The sequence below is a fragment of the Melospiza georgiana genome, chromosome 1, assembly GCF_028018845.1.
Source record: "Melospiza georgiana isolate bMelGeo1 chromosome 1, bMelGeo1.pri, whole genome shotgun sequence".
Classification (NCBI taxonomy): Eukaryota; Metazoa; Chordata; class Aves; order Passeriformes; family Passerellidae; genus Melospiza; species Melospiza georgiana.
In genome coordinates this window covers 58,589,352-58,610,095 of record NC_080430.1, presented here as the reverse complement: position 1 = coordinate 58,610,095, position 20,744 = coordinate 58,589,352, and the positions used below count along the sequence as shown (strand labels likewise).

Genomic DNA, 20,744 nt, shown 5'->3' with positions numbered 1-20,744 from the left:
GCGCACACGCACAGAGAAACCACTTTTTCTTGAAACTAGAGACACACGACGTGGTCCTCTCGCCAGAGCCCTACCCCTCACGGCTGATTTCTAAGAAGTGCCCGTAAACCCCCGGCAGCGCGGCGTCCCCCGTCTACTTCCCCCGCACTGCACCGCCCTCACAAGCCCTGCGTGACCGAACCCCGGATCCGCCGAGGGCCGGCTCTTCCTGCCGCGCCGCGCGTTATTCATGGCGCGGGGCGGGCCGGCGGCCGCGGCGCTATATAGGGCGTACGGGAGGCACGGGGGACAGCTGGGTGCGGAGTGGCGGGGAGTAGAGCGAAGCAGCGCGGCTGGCAGGCAGCGCGGGGAATAAATCGAAGGGAACCTCGGTTTTTCTTTCCCCCACCTCTATTTTTCCCTTCTCGGTACTATCTCCTTTTCCGAAATGTTTTTGGACTAAATTCTAAATTTTCTTCTGACCGTCTGGGCTCAGCTTTTTTTTTTTTTTTTTTTTTTTTTTTTTTTTTTAATTTAACTTTTGCAAAGGTTTTTTGTCCTTTTTTTTTCTAAGTGCTGTGTGTGGCAAAAAAAAGAGAAAAGTTACTGTCGAGCCGAGTAATTCAAGCGCTCTGCAGGGAGGAGGGGGGAGAAGAGAAAGAAAAAGTTGCTTTTGTTGCTAGAGAGCTTTTGCTGCCTTGATGTGACTACGGGCAAGCGACTGCAGAGAGGGCCGGCGTGCGAGTGCCGGCAGCGCGGCTCCCTGCCTCCTCACGCGGGCAGGCTTGCGAGCGCTCGGCGGCTCCGCTCGCCTCGGAGGCGGCTCGGGCTCCCCGCTCCCTCGGCCCGCAGCGGTGTGTGATCGCCCGCGCGGGATTCTGCCCGTCCTGGGCCCGCGCGGGGGCGGCTCCCGGCGGCCCCCTCCGCCGGTTGCTATGGTGCCGCGGCCCGGCGTGCTGTGGGCAGTGGCGGCGGCGGCACTGGCGCTGCTGGTCCGGCGGGCGGCGGCGGCGCTGGCGGGGCCGGTGGTCCGCTGCGAGCCTTGCGACGCGCGGGCGCTGCAGCAGTGCAAGCCCCTGCAACCCGACTGCGCCGAACGGGTGCGGGAGCCGGGCTGCGGCTGCTGCCTCACCTGCGCCCTGCGCCCGGGGCAACCCTGCGGCATCTACACGGAACGCTGCGGCGCGGGTCTCAGCTGCCAGCCGCGGCGGGAAGAGGCGCGGCCGCTGCAGGCGCTGCTCGAGGGCCGCGGGCTCTGCACCAACGCTACGGCGGGCAGCAAACTGCGGGCCTTCCTGCTGCCGGGACCGCACGCTGCAGGTAAGGGGCTGCGGCCGGGGTGGGGAAGCGAAGGGGTGGCTTTCCTGCGCGCCGCTCTCCCTCTTACCTGCTTTCTTGCTGGGATGGTTTTTTTTTTTGTTTGTGCGTTTTTGTTCGGTTTTGTTTTGTTTTTGTTTTGTGTGTGCGTGTGTGTCGTTTTCTTTTGTTTTAAGTTACAAAGAGAGCAGCATGAGCGGGGAGGCGTGGGCGAGCTCGCGGCAGAGCTCTGTCTCCGGAAACGGCCCTCGCTCGCTGCCGGCCCGGGGGCGGGGGGCTCTGCCGGCAGCCACGTAGCCGAGCCTGGATCGTTTGGAAGGAGCCGTGCTTTGGCCGAAGGAAAGGGCAATTTGCCTCTTATAACTTATTTATGTACATACTGGTTTTCTTCAACGCCGATGCTGAGAACTAGCTCCTCACAAAAGAGACGGAGCTGCTTTTTCTTTCTTTTTTCTTTTTTTTTTTTTTTTTTTTTTTTTTTTTTTTTTTAATTAAAAAAAAAAAAAAGAGAGAGTGGGGGAGGGATTGTAGGTGGCTTCTGCGGTGCATGGGTCTGGCAGGCTACAGAGCCTGGATGGAGAGAGAGGGTGGAATCTTTGCCGTTTGTCCCCGGTGTACCTGGAAACAGAGTGAGAAAAAAAACTCGATGGAGTGTCGTCTAACTGCTGCACTGCAGCGTGGGTAAGTCAGGGAAGTCTAAGCACAGAGAGGAGAAGACAAAAATCCAGAAGACAAATTTAAATATCCCTTTGGCCTGGAAAAGTGGTTATTCAGAACAAAGCGTTTGTGCACAGTTGTTTTTTTTGTCTGTACTGCAAATAAATCCTTGGTCAAACGAAGATTTCTTGTACCTCTTCTATGTCTTGTAAGCGAGATGTTCACAGAATGGGTTTTGTTTGAAAAGGAAGGGATGGTTGAAAAAATTTCTGTTAGCATACATATTTTAAAACTTAAGGAAATTTGGAATTCAGATCGAGAGAGAACAGTCCCTCTATGCAAGCATTTAATTAAATTCTTTGCTAACCAACAGCGAGTATGTTAACATTTGTTTAATAGAAAAGTGTGTCAAAAGGCTTTCCACTGTTGGCATTTTTAAAAAGCTGGAAGATTTTCTGCCAGGTTGTAGGGACTCTTTGACTAGCCATTCCTTAGCTGAGAAAGTGGCACCAATACTCCAGTTAACTGCCTGTTAGAACAATAGAATAGAATAATGCCTTATTATAATTATTTATGTGCTGCTTCCAAGCTGTGACAATTTGAATGAGAGTTTGGAGGTATTAACTGATATTTTTAATCTCCTTGGAACAACTAGTAGCTTCCTTCATCATGTGAGCTTGGCTCCCTGTTCATCCTTGGAGTAACACTGGAAACAAGAATCATCTTCTCGGTACTTAGGACTTGATGGCATTTAATCTAGGGGTAGTGCTTTCAACATTGACTGTTAGAGAAAGGGGAAGACAGAGTTGTACTTAGCTGAAAATCTTTCTATTTTCAGCTGAATTCTTATTTCTGTGTTCTTGGCTGAGGAAGAACTCTGATTTTGAAATTAGTAGGAGCTTTTGATTCCTTAAAAAGTGCATGGTAGGAGCCTTACAGTTCACATTCAGGGAGTGAAGCTTGCAGACCTGGTGTGCAAGAAAGAATCTATATGACACATAGTGCCCACTTCCTCATGAGGACCGCTCCACTCCCAGCTCTCAAGCCAACACTCTGTGGTATACACCCCTCTGAGAAGAATCACGTAATTTCCTTTACATGCAGCTAGGTCCTGCATCATGTGCTAATCTGCTAGTCCTTCCTAGTTCATGGAAATTGCTAGAAGTTTGTATAGGGCAGAGTATATTACAGTAGCATTATAACAGAAACTGTAGTAGGCCACTGACTTTCCAGTTGTTGTTTTGGACACAAGTGTTGAATAGTAGTGTGCATTTGCAACTCTTTTAATCTCTTAAAAGAGAATGGGTAACTCTCATGGCAGTTCTGTTTCTCTTATGAGGATGTAAAGCTAGCATGGCACCAAGTTTTGTGAAACTGAGTTAATAAAATATGCTTTACAGTTTAGAATGTGGCAATATGACTGTTTTAATCTGAAGTGTAAGAAGTGCTATTGAGCTATAGTGGCCTTTCTGAACTGAAATGACCAGACATGGTCATGGATACTCAACGCACGTTAAGAATATTTTCTACTTATTTTTTGGAAGAAGAGAAAAACTAATGAACTGGACTGATTGCAGAAAACCTAGATTCAGGTTTATAACATTTTAGTGGCTCCTTTCTTGAAAATTTCATTTAGAATGTGGGGGAAAAATACCTGCTGTTTCAGAACAAGACACTAAACCACCAAAAATATGTTCAAATACCGCTGAGAGTCTGAGTTAAACCCACAAAACCCAGGAAATTTGGACTTAGTACTTAAACTTCCTTAATCCATTTGCACTGTGATTTGGATTTTCCTGGCCAATTATGTCCATTGCCAGCAGTGGCTTGTGCTAAAACCACCAGTACCAAAATGTTAACTCAGAACCCTCTTCCTCTTATGTTCCTTCTCCCTTTCCTGTGTTTTGGCAGTGCCACTGCACTCCCTATGTAGAAATATTTAGGATTAACAATCTATGTGAACATGGACTTTTAGTACTGAGTTTCTCAGTTTTTGTGATTTTTTTTTTTTAGTGAGTCATCAAGTATAATTTTAGTATAATTTATAATTTTACTCGATGTTATCATTGTGCATTCCCAATAGGATTTCCTTAAAAAAAAAAAAAAAAACGTGGTCAGCAGCTAAGACAGCAACTAGAATGCAGCATAAACAGATATCTTAGAAGGTACAGGAATGCTGAACTTAGGAAGTATGTTAGAAAAATGTGCTTCTTCTGACTTGTTGTGGATGGTAGTTTGAAGAGAAGATACTTTGAAGCTCAAGATGAAAACAGGGTTTGTCCTTGGAACCCCTACAGAATGAATGATGGGTTTTGTCCATTACATTTAAAATGTGTTTTGTACACCAAGATGTTGTTTTTTATTTTAATAGCAGAGAAAAGAAAGTGTGCTGTTCTTTTTCTTCCCCATTCTGTGTATTGAATAAAGTAAGGAAAAACAGTCTAATTAGAACCAGGAAACTCAGTGATCTAGTGTTGTAGTATTAACTTCTTAAAAAAAAAAAAAAAAAGAAAAGAAAAGAAAATTACGGCCCTGGGAGAGGCAGAGCCACGCTGCAGCCCCTGACTGCCCGAAGCCGGCCGCGTTTATCTGGAGTTGATGAAGTCAGCAGTAGCGGAGGGGAGGGATCCGCGCCGCTGGGTTTGCGGCGGGCTTCCCTCGTGCGGCGCAGGCCTGCCCCCTGCCGCCGGCGGGCGGCACTGCAGCGGCAGTCAGGGGCCCGCGCCGCCGTGGCTCCCGGGCCTGCGGCCGTGGCTCCCGGGCCTGCGGCCGTGGCTCCCGGGCCTGCGGCCGTGGCTGCAGCCTACACAGGCGGTGCAGCTGGGCACTTTGCGAGGCCGCGCTGAGCATGAGAATGCTTCACTTACACAACTTAGCGCGTGGCAACAAAGGTGCTGACACATGGTGAATGCTACATAGTTCATCTTTTTTGTATATTGCTATTTTGTAAAAAGGAAAATTAAACACATAGCCTAATCTAGTGGCTTGTTTGAGGAGAGACCTCATTGTGCTCTACAGCTTCCTTACACGAGGAGGCAGAAATGCAAGCAGTAATATCTTCTTGCTTGTGACCAGTGATAGGATCTGAGGGAATGGCATGAAGCTGTGTCAGAGGAGGTAAAGGTTAGATATTAAGAAAAGGTTCTTCACTCAGAGGATGGATGGGCTCTGCAGGGAAGTGGTCTCCCCAGCAAGACTGACAGCATTCAAGAAACATTTGGACAATACTGTCAGGCACATGTTTTGATTCTTGGTGCTGTCCTTTGCAGGGCCAGGAGTTGGACTGGAGGAGCCTTGTGGGTCTCTTCCAACTCAGGATATTCTGTGATTCTATGTTTCTATGCCCTTGCAGGCACAGCTGGCAGCCAAGTAACATTGTTTCTTCTGCATTTGTTCTTTTTGAAGGAAATTTCAGTGATTCAGAAGAAGACAGCAGCATAGAAAATCAGGCCATTCCAAACTCTCACAGGGTGCCAGATTCCAAGTCACATCCACCACACATCAAAATAGATATCATCAGGAAAGTGCAAGCCAAAGATACACAACGCTATAAAGTCGAATATGATTCACAGAGTACGGATACGTTGAATTTCTCTTCTGAATCCAAACAAGAGACTGAATATGTAAGTATTTTTTATAAATAGGAGGGCATTTGCTAGCCCGTGAATGTGTGTGTGTATATACACATGCATGTTGTGGATATAAAAAGATAAATAATTACACTAAATAGCTAAAGGGTGGTTGCAGCCTTTTAGGACATTCTGGCATTTTAACTGGTAAATCTATTGACTCTGCAAATACATGCACAATCATCAGACCAAGAAGATTGTGCTCAGGAAACACATAGGACTAATGTAATGCTGTTTACATCAATACGAGCATGACTTCCACTAAAGTTTCTTAGAGGCCAAAAGTTCCTGTTCTTCCCTTTAATTGTCACACATTTGTTTGAGTGGACTTGAAGTGCCATCATTAATCTTGGTTGCAAACTGTGTAATTGAATTGCAATAATGGAGAAAAGATGTTTCACATTGAGTGTAGTGGCACTGTGTTCATACGTTGACTGGTGCAAATCAAGGGAGATAAACTTAGGCTGAGCTCAGGATTAAGGTCTTGACTAGTCAGTCACTATATGATATGCTGAGCATCACCTCCACTTGCAGTTGCTGTAGGTGCTACTGCCTACATCCAAAGTCTTGTGGTCACATGAGCTGCCATTGCATCCTACTGACTGTGTCCAGTGAATTTTCAGGGCAGTCAGAGTGTGGTTAATCTGAGGGCAAGAATAATTCTCTTCCTGGACATCCAGCTGATAATCTGTGCCTTAGGTCAGATGGCTTGAAAAATGCATCTTGATATGCTTCCGCATTTTATCAAAACATGCATGGTAAAAGCAGATGTGGCTTCTCATCTTCAAAAGAAGGTTTGAAACTTGTATGAGGTGAAAACCTCTGCCTGAACAGAGTGTGGCTTCTAAGAGTAGCTTCATTTTTAGTTTGTCACTCATGTCCAGCCATCTAGTTATATTGCTTCAGTAGCTGCCTTCCAGTGTGTCTTCCTCCTGAAAATGTGAAGTAAAAGTCCCATCACTAAAAGAATGAAGGTTGGTTGCTTGAGGAAGTAGATTCTTAACTAGGATGAGTAGTGATAGTTGGGTCCATGAGCAAAGGTATACCAGTTTACCAAGGCTGCTGGTGTCTTTAAGAACTTGAAATAAGTCCATCAAGGACAGGTCCCTTTGCCAGCAAATGCTCTTCTACTTGTGTCTGCATGTTGCCTTTTGATACTGGTCTGGCTGACTTTGCAAGCTTGCTTCAAAATAAAATTTTTTAAAATCTGTTGATCTTTTTGTAGGCCTAATTTGGGATCAAATCTTTGAATATCTGTCACTTGCAGTCAGTATGTTTGACCAGTAAGAGAAGCCATTTAAAGCCCATGCTTAGAACTTATGAGACTGGTTCAGAAAGAAAAAGTGAAGGCAACAAAGAAGGTCTTTACTGGCCAAAAACCTCCATTTTAATCCCCAGTAGTACTATGGAGATTGTATGCTTTCAGACACATTAAAAGGTACTTTACATGAACAAACTATTAATACTACCACTTGAAAGTATGAATGTCATTACTTCACTAATTAAAAACAGCACCAAATGAGTCTTTGTGTCAATGTAGCAACTTTTAAATATTTTTAAACCATGAAACCAAAGAAATTTTTTCATGTCTCTGCTGGAGAAGTGGGCTGGTGGTGCAAGTCAGTGTTATGCCCATATAAGAGTGTAGCTAAGCACAGAGTTTGTAGGCTGTGACTCTTGAATCCTGATCCCACTGCTGACACTGACTGCCTTCTTAGCCTCAGGCAAAATGTGAAGCTCTCTGCTTTTGATTTTCTGACTTCAAAGTGGGGCTTGTCATGCATTATTCTCCCTACCCTGAAGGGCTGCCGTGAGATAAAATTAGTTGGTGTTTGAGACATTCTCTTAGAAGTGCTTCTGGAAGCTCTTTTTGGCTCATTGTCCTAAGAGCTAATCCTCACTACCTTGTTGTCAGCCTTTTTCAGATGAAGAAAAAGAGGAAAAAAAAAGTGATATACTTATCTAACGAGACTGCTATGTGCAACTGGTCCTCTGTATGATTGCATCTATTTGATTCAGTTGAAATTGGGAATTGTTGTCCAAGTTGAGGTATCTTATATATTCATTATGCCAAACCACTTATTTTCAATTGAATCAATTTAATTTAAGCTTTCAAATCCAGCAGAATCACAAAAAAAATTAAATGTCAATGGGGAAGGCCTATCCTGTAATGTATTTTCAGTGACTTACTTTCTTTTTCCACGTGGTACAAGGCCAGCTTTTCTAAACTTATGTTCTATGTGACTGATTTACATACCGGTTAAGCCTTCCTAAAGGTATTTGTGACTGCGATTTTAACTGCCACTACGTGCCTCAGCATAGCATAAGGCCTTTAATCTTTAGAAATCAGTTTATCTTGAATAGAGCAGAAAGTCAATTTTTTTTATGAATTATCTGCTTTTATTCGTATTCAGCCCTCTCTTTGTTTTAATGGATTTATTTGGATTTGTGCTTTCTTTTGCCCTTTAAAGATTTATTAACTCTTGAGTGAAAGATGGAATTTGGGAGTGAAGTTTCATTTGTGTTTTCTAAAACATGCTTGTTAACAGGGTCCATGTCGTAGAGAAATGGAAGACACATTAAACCACCTAAAGATCCTGAATGTCTTGAGTCCTAGGGGCTTTCATATTCCAAATTGTGACAAGAAGGGATTCTACAAGAAAAAGCAAGTAAGTACAGAGTTTTTAACATTTTAATAATTGCCGTTCGCCTTTTCTGCATCTTTGTTGAAGGATCTTGCCAGCAAGGTGCATTATATATAATTTTGCAGAGGAACTAGCTAATTTCCAGTTTTAGGACCTGATCTGATAGTGCTGAACCTTGTCAGGTGGGGATAATATTTTTATTTTTTGTTGATCATGACAACAGATTCATTTGAGAAACTGCATACCTAATCACATAAGGGTTGACTGGTGTCCTAGATACTAATGCCCTTTGGTTTAAAAAAAGCACTGCCTCTACTATAACCCACAGAGCTAATGTTGCAGTCACCATATGACTGCAATAGATCAATGCTTTGAATTGTAAATAGCTGCTTGAGGGTTCCTAGAAGACACACACTGGATCATATTACATAAAGCAACTTGAGAAATGTATGTAACTGTCCTTTATGTGCTACACAGATCACTTCCAAAATCCAAGTCATGCTATCGTCAAAATGATACTTCTAGTAGTTACTCTGCAGCAAGGATGGCCTCTCAGCCTTTTCTGGTTCTGGGGTTGTGACCTTTCTTGACAAATGCCAACCAAAACTGTGGGTATTTATGCTTTAGTTGTGTTGGATTGAGCTACGGCAGCATTCTCCATTTGGTGCTGCCATTGAAACTCGTTCAGAACATGCAAGATGTGTCGGGTTCTTTGTTTAGTGTGCACATCCTATTTAATTTCAGTGTTTAGTCAGTGGCCTGCCTCCAAATATATATTTCTTTGTATAGTTCCAAAATTTCCTGAATTCAAAGGGATCTTTAAGACTGTGCTGGTTTGGCCTAAACTATGACAAAGATTTTTCTCAAGGACAGATTTTGTTTGTGGATCATCATGTCTTTCCTTTCAGTTTTACACAAATCAGCCTCTCTATTTCTGGTAACCAAAGGAGTGGTTGACTCTCTGTTGCTAGCTAATGCAGTTCATTGGCTGGAAGTGAAAGATCAACCTCTGACTAGGCAACCTTATTTTGGGAATTGTATCTCTCAATTTTTTTGGCTTTCAGCTTTCTTTGAAACAGTCTTTCCCTTTCTAGTATTCTGTGGAGTTCTGCGATAAGCTGTCAGTGTCAGGTGGGGCATTTATAACAGGAATGAGACTTCCAGCCTTCCTTTTTGCCATCAGTCTAGAATTGACATTGCTTTTTGACCTTTGGTACATGCTGCTGAGCTTTTCTATGCTTCCCAGTTTTCCTGAGCAGGTGGTGGCAACTCCCAAGCAGGGGAAGTTTCTTTTTGTTGCCTGGAGCTTTGAGAAGCCTGCGTCAGCCATGTTGTGCTGTGTGTAAACTAGCAGAGAGCAATGCTCTCATCTCAAGCTGCTTGTTTTCAGAAAATGCATTGGGCTTCTATGCAGAGTGAGACAAGGACTGTGCTTTGTGCTTGTGTCATAAAAGTATTTTCTTAGCTGCTTTAGAACAGCAAATAATTTGATTGTGTTCAAGGCACTCAAGTGTGCCATAGCCCTTTTCCTTCTCTATGTATTATAAAAGACTGAAGACTGGTATTTACTTTGTTCAGTAGATCTTCCTTTCATCTTTCTTCAGACTCTAAGATTTTTGCTTAGTGTGCAAAAATGTGGTGGTTTGCAAGTAATCTCTGGCATTGCGTGTAGTAAATTGGATCCGCAATGAGTGTGTATTAAAGTAGCTTACTTGAAAGGAGGACTGTCCTTTAAAGTACAGTCATAGTTCTATCACCAAGGCAAAAAGAAGGAAATACAAAGAGAAAAAAAAGGATAGACAGATAAAAGTCTTACCTAGTATCAGTCTCTAGAAGTTGATTTATGAGAATAATCTGTTGCTACAAAGCAACATATGCTTTTGTCCTCTGTGTATTGTCTGTGGTGCCTGGTAAAATTTCTTTAGGAAAGGTTCCTGCATTATGTGCAGTATCCCAACTGGTCAGCATACATAGAGAATGAAGGGACACTTTTCTGCCTAGCCAGCCTTGTCAAGCACTGTGCCAATTTACATAGGTCCAGTAGTTTCAATGGTAGTTTGAGATCACTCAGGGTCTTGCAGGAGATGCTCACAAAGGGAGCTCACATGAGTAAACACTCTACATGATATTCACTTGGGTTGCTGAGTCTGTAAAAGAACCTTGATCAATCCTGGGAACAAGCCCTCAGAGATGGGACTTACAGAGGCAGCCTGCTTCTCTCACCAACAGAATACAAACCAAAAATATTAGTTGCCCTCATAGAATTAACTCATAGGGAAAAAACCATGAGTTTGAGAAGTGTGTGAGTCCTGTCCAGATCAAATTAACTGATCTGCAAGGAATTTTGACAGTTGTGTGTGGGGTTTTTCTTGAAGCATCAAAATGTAAGTCTGATATTTTAGATACTGTGAGCAGATGTCTAATCTCATTAACAGAATTCTATGCTGTTTTAGTAATTCCTTTCATGCCATTATTAGCCATGTTCAATCTGTAATTGAATTATATTCTATTGTCACAAAATTCAGAATGGTAGGTTAGAAAGTAGACAGTAAATCCATTAAAAATGACTGCAAGCTAGGCATTTTGAATTCTAGAAACAGTTGCCAAAACCACTGTCTAGGATGAGAATGTAGTAGATTTGGGATTGTAGGAACCTGGTAAATAATGATCATGCTAGTACCATTAAAACTCATTCAGGAGGGACTCTCATATTTTGCCTTCCTGGTCATCTGGTCTTCCAGCCAAGTTGAAAGCACTTATTTTTCATGACATTTGTGGATATCTAGAAATTTACTTTTCAAGAACAACCATGAAGAATAAATTGTATCTGTGAAACACTTCTAAGAACATAAATTTATGCATCAGGATATAATATGAAAAATATTTCATACCTTTTGTTTATATATAAATTTTAAAATCAGACCTGTTAAAGTTTATAATTCTTTGTCTTAATCACACATGTAAGGTTGTACTATTCAATTGTGCTGCATAGGTATATTTATGCATAATTAGTTGATACGGGCACATTCCTACCCCAAGCATGGGAAAAAGGTTTTGATGAAATTAGAATTATTATATGGGGCAATTACTAGAATTGCCCCATGTTTGTATACTGGAGCCAGATACTCACCTAAATGTGAGCTGTCATTGTTCCACTGAAAACAGAGCTGGACTTGCCAGGAGCTAAAATGGCCTGAGGTACACATCAGTGTTGTCTGCAGTCTGTTCCTGAAGACCATGGTTGTAGCTCCATGGAGCCCTCTGGACTGACCAGGAATTCAGTGGGATACCATATGCTTTGCTGTGCCCCATAAATGCATCTGCACTATTTCTTTGTGGAAGGGAGAGAAGCAGGTGGCATGGAATTGGTAGCTGCTGTTTCTATCAGAAGTAATTAGTCTCCACTGCTTGGGCAGTTTTCCAACTTTTTACATGTATAAAGTCATACAGAATAGCTGGGCAGAGCCTATAAATGTATGTGGAATACAAAATTCATAAGAGACAATATTTAGATATATATGTTTTCCATATATCCTGTTTACCACTTCTGTAGAGAGTATTGGCTGTTTCAGGATAAAAGCATCACTTTTTAATCACAAGTGCTTTACTATTGACAGCATGGCTGAGTAGGTAGGAAAAAACACCTGCAAAAGATAAGTTGTTTTCTCATAGAGTGTTGTTTCAGCTGTAGAATGATCTAAGGGTTTTGCTTTTCAAATGGATTATCTAGAGGAAGTAAAAAAAATAGTAGCCGGGAAGGTGTTTCTGCAAATTAACTTAATGTAGTAATTACTTCTGAAAATTGATTGTGCAACTGTTAAAAGCAATCAAAGCCTCCAACAACAGCATGAGACCTTTAATCGATCATTTGTTTTGAGAGTGATGCAAGCCTAGGAATCGGTGAGAGTTGTGTAATATGCTTCATATACTTCTAAAAGGGGAGGCTATGTTACTATTATTAGCAGAAATGTAGTTTCATTGCCAGAGCACGAGCCTGGCAGCCAGAAGCCCTATGCTCTTTGGGCTTCATCTGTGCCTACTTTGTTGGGAAAACAACTCTAGAAGTGCTGGCTCAGTTTCCTTTTTGTGCAAATTAAATTGTGCAAATGATGTTATTAATTTCTCTGTGTTAAGCATGAAGAATTTAAGTCATTAAACGTTAATAATACTTAAGCTGGAGTCCAATCACCACCAAAATTGAAGAAAAATTTCCCTTGACATCAGTGGACGTTGAACAGTCACCCATGGAAATCCTGGAGAATACATGTAAATTCTAGTCAGGTTTTTGAGACAACAAATACAAGTTTTAGGACTTATGTTTAAAGATTTAGTAACAGATAAAAACTGAAGTGCAGGTAACCATTTGGTTCAGTGAATTATTAGTGTAGCTATTCTCTCAGTAGGTTTGAACTTCTTTACCCTCTTCTAAAACTAAGCTGGTATGTATGTTATGCTGGACCTTGTCATCCTGCTTCTGTCCATTTTCATAGGGCTAATGCAGAAGGACTGCGGATATTTAGAAAAGAAGACATTGCATTATTTCTGCATTGGGCTTCTTACCCAATAGTATATCAGAAGGGTGGTTTAATTTGCAGTTATGCTGAATAACATTACTTAATTTACAGTAAAATAAAATAAACAAGATAGTGGCTTGTTTGAAAAAATTTATGCCTAATGTGTGACCTGCTTCCATCTCTTTTGCAAGGTCTTAGTGAACGCTGTCTACCCTATTCCATGCTGCCACAAATTAATTGTCTCATAGGCCAGTGTGCTGGTGCAGGCTGTTCCAGAGTGTTCTGTATTCCAGAACTCTCCAGTTCAGTCTAAGATAGCACTGTCACCTGAGATACTAAACTAGACATGGAAAGGATCAGTCACTACAAGCAGCATGTGAAGCCCATCACTTGCTTCATGTTTTCTTGTGTACCTGCGCATAGAAAAAGCACTTATGTGAGCCACTGCCAGAGCCTCCTGAGATATTGGGCCATGCCTATGAGCTTCTGGAGAACAAGAAGTACAGGGATAATGGTGATGTTTACCAGATTGTACCAGCCTGAACTTGTGAAAACTTCAAATTCTCTGAATGTGATCTCAGAGGCAACAATTGCTCTGCCTGAATAATAGACTTGACAGTGTTGAGGAACCTAAGTAGCACCAGTCCAGCCAGTCTTCCTTCATACTGACAACAGACAAAAACACAGGAAATTGGATGTGCTTGTGTCACTGCCACTTTTGTGAGTACGTCCTGAGTAAACAGCCACCTTTATTTGCATTTGAAACAAATTCTGAATCACCAGATCTCAAAACACAGCTAACAGGAAGGCTGTGTCTTAACAGTGAGGCTGACCATTGCAGAGCTAGTGAGATTCTTGATATATCTTATGAATGGGTAAAACCCTTGCAAGGTCTTAGTGGTTCATGGTAATGTAACAGTGTCCAGGGCTGCATACTGAATGCAACCTGCAGCATGTTGTCTCCTTTAGTCTTCTTTTTTTGCCATTCTTGGTTCCTTGGGAGGAGCATTACTTGCTATGTAGTAGACCTTATAATGCATATTTATTGCATTACTGCTTCTAAAGAGGTTCAGTGTTATTGCCTGTGGTAGTTTCAGGTTGGTCAGCATTGCTGGTGAATTCTAGCAGTTAACTAAAGCTAACATGCTATAGGCTACTAGATACACAAATTTTTTAATAGGAAAATACACATGTAAAGTTCTAGTCCACCTAGCAGGTTTTGCAGTAACTACACTGTAGAAGGATTATGTATCTGTTAATAAATGTCAGCTACACTTTTGAATTTCTTTCAGTAAACAAGTGCATAGCAAGTGTGTTTCTTGCTGCGATGGTTGTCTTTGACAGACCTGTGCTTTAGTGTAGAACATATCTGCTAATTTTTTTTCTAAAGATGGGTCCCAGTCACTAGCCCATACTATTGTATTGTATTCAAAGGGGCCAGCTCTGCTGCCAAATATGATAGGGAGCAATTCATAAGTCTATTTTCTAGTAGTTTTCAGTGTTCTCAGTTCTATTATATTAGATCCAGAGGGATTGATGGAGTGAGAAGGCAAGTTTTTATTGAAATGCTTCGTAGTGGTAACAAATACTCTGTTTGATTCTGTCAGATATGGTCAGGATATTGAAGTGCAGGTATCAAAGGAACAGGAATCCCTGCTGTCTAATACAAGTGGCGAAAACAAAATTCATGCTAACTGGGTCTTTATTATGTTTCAGTGTCGCCCATCCAAAGGCCGAAAAAGAGGTTATTGCTGGTGTGTGGATAAATATGGACAGCCACTTCCTGGGTATGATGGGAAGGGAAAAGGAGATGTCCACTGCTATAACTTGGAAAGCAAATGAGGACTGGGTGCCAGCTCTTCTAGCATCTGTGCATGGCCACTGGACCTCACAGAGACCTTGGAGGGGCTGGGCAAACACTGTGGGACTGCGCTGTCTGTGGAGTAACAAGCTCTGCTTCCTGCAGCAGATGGGGAGTTGCAGCCTCTGTGGATGCTGCTGCAGCTGCACCCTGTCACCGACACACATCGAGCTTCCTATGAATAGGAGCTCGGAATTCCCATGTAAACCTGCACTATTGATACCCAGAGAGAGAGAAAAAAAAAGGCACTTCAGAATGGAATCAGGGAGTCTCCACTGACTTTTTAAAGAATGGCCTGTGACCAATTTGATCGCAAAAGATACTGCTTTTTTTTATTTTAAAGAATTTATAGATGTTAAGCTTGTAAAAGTATTAAAAAGAAAAACTAAACCAAAAAACCCACAAGGATTTAAAGGTAAAGCTTTCTTTACAGGTCTGATGGGAAACTTATCTTCACGGGTAAAAAGTTTTATAAAAATCTCAAAGAACTTTTTAAAGAAATGTATTTCTAAGATAAAGACATGGCTATTTTTTCTGTAAAATATATTATGAATATTCTGTTAGTCTGTATTAATATAATTGTTTTTTAATAAACTTTATTTAAATGTAACATGTGAATACCAAATATTACACAGTAATTCTAGTGTGTACATCTGTATGCACAGAGAGAGTAAGGTTATTGAATGATTTATAAATACATTTAAGTCTCTATGCATACACACTGATCTGTTCTAGGTAAGAAATGATTTTTTGGAGCAAAGGAAGTGTTTCCAGAAGGGATTGAGTTTTATTATTTGATATAACTACAAATGCCAAGATAATATTTTTTTAAATTATTTTATTGATAATTCTAATGTACCCATCACTGACTTATGCCACTGGAAAGGATAACAGTCGCACTGAAGCTCTTGGTAAAGCTTTCTTTTGTCTGTGCGTTGCTTCAGTTTGTGCAACAGGGCTTACATTTCCTTCATTTACTGCTCACAGAATATTCATGGACAAAAAATTGCCATTAGAGTACTACTCTTTGTATTTGCTTATTTATTTTGAAAAGGTGTATCTATTCTCTGTTGTCTTGGTACATTCTCCCAAAGCACTTACTCTGTATGAGGAACTCCTGTTGAAAACAATGTCAACAAGATGGGGGGATTGTGGACCCTGGGTGTTGAGACCCACACATTTCATTTATGCGCCACAAATTTGCTTTGACTATGGTAGAAATCATTTGCCTGCATCTAAGCATAGAAAAAGAACCATTGGGTTTAAATAGTTAAATTCACTGTCTGTCATGGTGTTATATGTCTTTTTAATTGGAAGAGAAGTGATTTGGTTTTGTTGTGGTATGTGATGCTTTCACATAAGGAAGGCTTTGGCAACTTTTTTTTTGTTGAGGCTGATTGTTTTATGTACTTTGTGAAAAATTCTGTATGACAATGAAATCTGGAGAAGGAAAGGTGGCCTGTGAAATGTATAATCTCTCTGGAAAATAATGCCATATTTTGTATATGTATTTATTTGTATATTTTATATAAATATTTTATATATTTATATAAATATATATTCTTATATGTCTCACTATAAGTGTTTAATGTCACTGTAGAAAAAAGAAGCCATCAACGCTGTAATTCCTTGTCAGGTTGGGAACTCCATGAAGACTATGGACATTGGGTTTCACCTGCTGGGGCTAGGTGTTGTGTGGATGGAGGAGAGGCTGTGGTGCTGAGGAGCCCATTCCTCTCCCACTGCCTGAAGTACAGCCATGCATGTTCCTGCCAACAAAGGCAAATGTCTAGCAACTCTGACATGGAAGGATTTGGACATGCACCTTGCCAGGATTGCATCCCATCACTATAACTCAGATGTCTAAAGCCTTACCCTGAAATGTATTAGCTGAACAGTACTATGAGTGTTCTCCACATCTTTCCAATTCCTGTCTGATGAAATTAGTTCATATGATCATTAAAACTAAAATTTTATAATCTCATGGTAAGAAAGAAATTGTATGTGAAGTGATGCTTACTCCAGGCTAATACAGGTTTCCTGACACAAGGTTACAGAAAGCTTTGTGAGGTGAAGATTTATTGCAGTATTTTTATTACTAAAGCACATCTAATGCCTGCAAAGATTTACAATTAAGGCAAAATAATAAATGCTGAGCTTTTTTTTTTTCAGAGTTGTAAACCAGTTCTTATCAAATAATTTCACAGAGAGAAGAAAGTTGTATGATTACACCAGTATTTGGGTATATAATCATAGATAAGAAAATAAGGGATTGATTCATTGAAGTGACTTATTTTGCCTCTATTTTTTTTTTTTTTAATATCTATCTGGTGAGCCTTCTGAAAATAAAAATCAGTTTCTTGTCAAAAGTGATAGACCTGTTTTGCAAGGCATCTGTCTATCACTTAGATCACATACTTACATTTTGCAAGTATGTAAGGTGTTTTAACAGCCTGTGACAGGCTTTATGATTTGGGTATTTGGTCAAGTATTTCAATTTTTTATTTTTTATCCTACAATTAAAAACAAATAAATATAGAAGAAACTGGCTAATAAAGATCATTAAATCATATATTATGACAAAACCCCAAACAAACTCCATCTCAAGGAGCTAAATCTGATGTAATCGTGCAATTTGTCACATGAATATTTAAGAAGGGGCATTCAGCTCCTTTATTAGTACTAACAGTCTTTAGTTATGTAACAAAGAAAACATACAGCCATAAGGGGAAAAGAAAAAAGATGTGTATAAATCAGTTTTATTTTGCTCCCAACAAATCTCTTTAAAAGAGAAATTGTGTTTTAAAATAGCCCCAAAAAGAAAGTCTCACCTGTCATTTAAGGCTGCAGCCTTTTCAGAAGTTGCCTTTTAAATATTTTTTACAAGAACAGTTGCTTGCATTAGTATTGGATACTTGCCATTGTCAATCTGATGTGCCTGTTTAAAAGAGATAACTTTTTTAAAATTAAAGAATCAGTGGTGCCTTTTTCCTTTTTTCTTTTTTTGGCATTCCTATTGCTGTGAAGACAAAGGTTCAATTCAATAGACAAGAGTACTTGTCATTCAAAGATTTTTCTCAGGGCTAAGGGCTGCAATTCAAGCAATTTGTGGTCCACACCCAAGCAGCAGAATGTGGGCAGCACATAGAAAATGTATGGGTCAGTATCAGTTCAGAGGAAGACGAGTTACCTCCAGGTATAGGTTAGAAATGATTCCTGCTAAGAGCTGCAGTAAGTGGAGAACTTTGGATTTGGTGACAGAAATTAAACCAATGCATTAGAAAAATCACTTATGTCTTTGTGTCTTCGCTGTCTTCAGCTACAGTATTTTATTAAGTGAAAGTCAGCTTTTTTCTTGTTTTTATAAGCTCTTTCAAAAGACTAAGGTGGTCTGTGCTAATATTAAGAAGCCTCAGAAAAAAAATTGTAAGTTATTATTTGCACCTCAAATATTTGCATGGCAAGGCATTATAAAAGATCAAAATATGTATTGCGAAACTTGCTGATTTTTCCTTGAGCATGTTTTGTCTCTGGGTAGTACATGGGTACCATATGGAGCCCAGATGAATATTATAAGTACTTATTTTAGCATGTGTGATACATAGCTGCATAAATCCCTATAATTGACCAGAATACAAGTTAAAGCTGCCTGCAGACAGCTTTATTATCATACAAACTCTGAGAAAGTTCCCTTTTTTAATGCATCTACTGTGCTATATTTTTTGGAGCCCAGAATATCCTTTTCCACCTCTTTGACATGCCTGCCTTTCAGGGCATAGTGTTAGCTATTTGCACGAGGGAAGGAGGCTTCATTGAATACCAAAACCATGGAATTAATTAATTTTTAGTACAGTCTGAACTTTTTTTGACTAAATTCCATAGAAACCCTACACAGCATAATTCCTTACTGAACTGAGCCCTAAATTTAAGTAGTGGTTTTTCAAAGTATTTGGGAAATCATCTTTGTATATCTCTAGTCACTCTAAATCTGTGTAAGCAAGGATAACTCCACAGAGATTTCACATATTAAGAATAGGAATTTTATTTAAAGTGAGAAAAGTACTGAGCAATTTTCATGGAGGTGAAAGCATATTAGTATCCAAAATGAAATGTTTGTATATGTAGCTGTTTTCTCTGTGGTCCTGCTGTGCCTTTAGAAATCCCTGACTTCTATTAATTTCTACCAGAAGAATATGCTTGTTTCCTCATTACAAAGGACTCCTTTTTCTTTCCCAACTCCCATTTCTTTCATTTTTTCTGAGAGATCCAAAAATAAGATCCAAAAAGGATATCAGAGTATTCCAAAGACAAGATTTCTGTGATCAGTATGAGCAATGGCTTCATCTGCAAGCATGCAAAATAGGTTCAAGGCCTTTAGAAGAGAAGTCGTTTGGTATGTCCAGTGGACCTGGGTATCTTGGAGTCTCCATCCTTGGAGATACTCAAAAGCCATCTGGACACAGTGCCAGGCAACCATTCCCTGGTGGTCCTGCTTGAGCAGGGAGGGGTGCACCAGGTCATTTTCAGAGATCTCTTCCAACCACAAACATCCTTTGAGCCTATGGGCCTGTGAGCCTAACAGTAGAAGTTTGGTGTCCCAAGTTCCATAATGTGAAATTTTCTAAATTATGCAATGTATTGACTGGGAAGATGTTACAACATTTTTTGCCCAAAAGAAAAATTTCTGGTAAAATGGCAAGTAGTACAAATTTATTGTTCATCAGAGCAAGCTTTAGTCTTAAAACTCTGCATTTTATTTACTTCTTCCAGTTCAGATTTTGCAGAAGTAGAAGCATATATACCAGCCTTAGAGAAAATCCCATTGAAAAAAAACCTTTCTTTTTGCTTTTACCCTGTAAATATGTTAAAAAATGCAAATTACTTCAAGGCAGAATGTTGCTGCTGAAAAAAATATGGAGACCAGGTATTAGCAAAAGCAGAGGGTTATGCTGCAAATCTCAGTTTATCTTTGCAGAATTCATGTCCTGCTGCTGTATGCATTCTGGCTTTCTACTTCTGCTGACCTATCCAAATTCCTTAAGAGCCTTTCTCTGTCAAGGCTAATTTTACCCCACTGCTCTTCCCATGAGTGGGGATGGAACAAAAGGTAGCAAAATTATCTCTGCAGAACAAAGCTGAGGTTTCATGCAGAAAAATTGCCTAATCTGAAAAATTCTAGAGAAAATGTCACTGAGAAGGACCGCTTCCCATAGCCATTTGTGGTAATACCTTCCAAAAGTGGAAGGACTTGCTTACAAGAGCCAGGTTGAGAGTGCATTTCCCTCTCTCCTTGCAACTGGAGAGCAGAGGCTATTTTTGCCTGCTCATGCCATATCGAGAATATTCAAGGTGAAACTTGTTTCCTATGTCTGCTGTGTATCATGTAAATTGCACTCAGTAAGGCCTAAGTAAGCTTCTACAATTGATTATTGTTTTATCACAGGGGTGCTGCACGCAACCCTCTGCCTTCAGATGCTGCCATACATTTCTACAGCTGCTATTACCAAACTACCAGTAAATTGTTGCTGATCTCCTTTTTCTGTTCCCTTGCTGGGGCTAAATGGTAATACTTTAGCTGCCAACGCAGCAATAAACAGAAACTGCAGGCAAAGAAAAAATATAAAAGATGATGACTGTTATATCCACCATTTGCTCTAGGCCTCCACAGACATCTCACACTAAGATGCTATTCCAAAGAACCTCAGCATTTCCACATCAGCTTGGTGCGTTCACCACAAAGCACTAAGTGAGAGAGAGAAAAAAATCACCTGTCACCATTTGCATGATTACGCAATTAAAAGCTTCAGTATAGGCACAATACTGCTGCTTTTTGTTAGTTTATGTCTACGTTGGAGGAGACTGAGAGCAAGAGGACGACTGCTTATGCTGTATTCAGCTTAGCAGAACTGTAGCACAAAGGCTCTGCTAGAAGAGCTGTTGGTCAGGCCCTCCCCCTGATGGAAGACGTGGCTAGGAAGGAAGCAGCAAGGAGTCAAGCACAGCCCCTGCCTTCCCTTGTGTACCCTTGTCTCTGCTGGGCTGCCCATGCTGCCACTCAGACTTGATAATCCAAGAAGGTGTCTGAAGAGATGAGGAGAAACTTTTTCAAAATAAAACAGCCATGATCTGGAATGGACTAAAT

At 40.6% G+C, this 20,744-nt stretch overlaps 1 protein-coding gene across 1 annotated transcript; it reads left to right on the top strand.

Annotated features, from left to right (window-relative positions):
• Positions 1–914: 914 nt before the first annotated feature.
• On the top strand, positions 915–17,139 carry IGFBP3 (insulin like growth factor binding protein 3). Its single transcript, XM_058026014.1, has 4 exons — positions 915–1,299; positions 5,359–5,576; positions 8,132–8,251; positions 14,458–17,139. The coding sequence occupies exons 1-4, from the start codon at positions 915–917 to the stop codon at positions 14,581–14,583; spliced, it is 849 nt and encodes a 282-aa protein (XP_057881997.1). The 3' UTR covers positions 14,584–17,139.
• Positions 17,140–20,744: the final 3,605 nt, after the last annotated feature.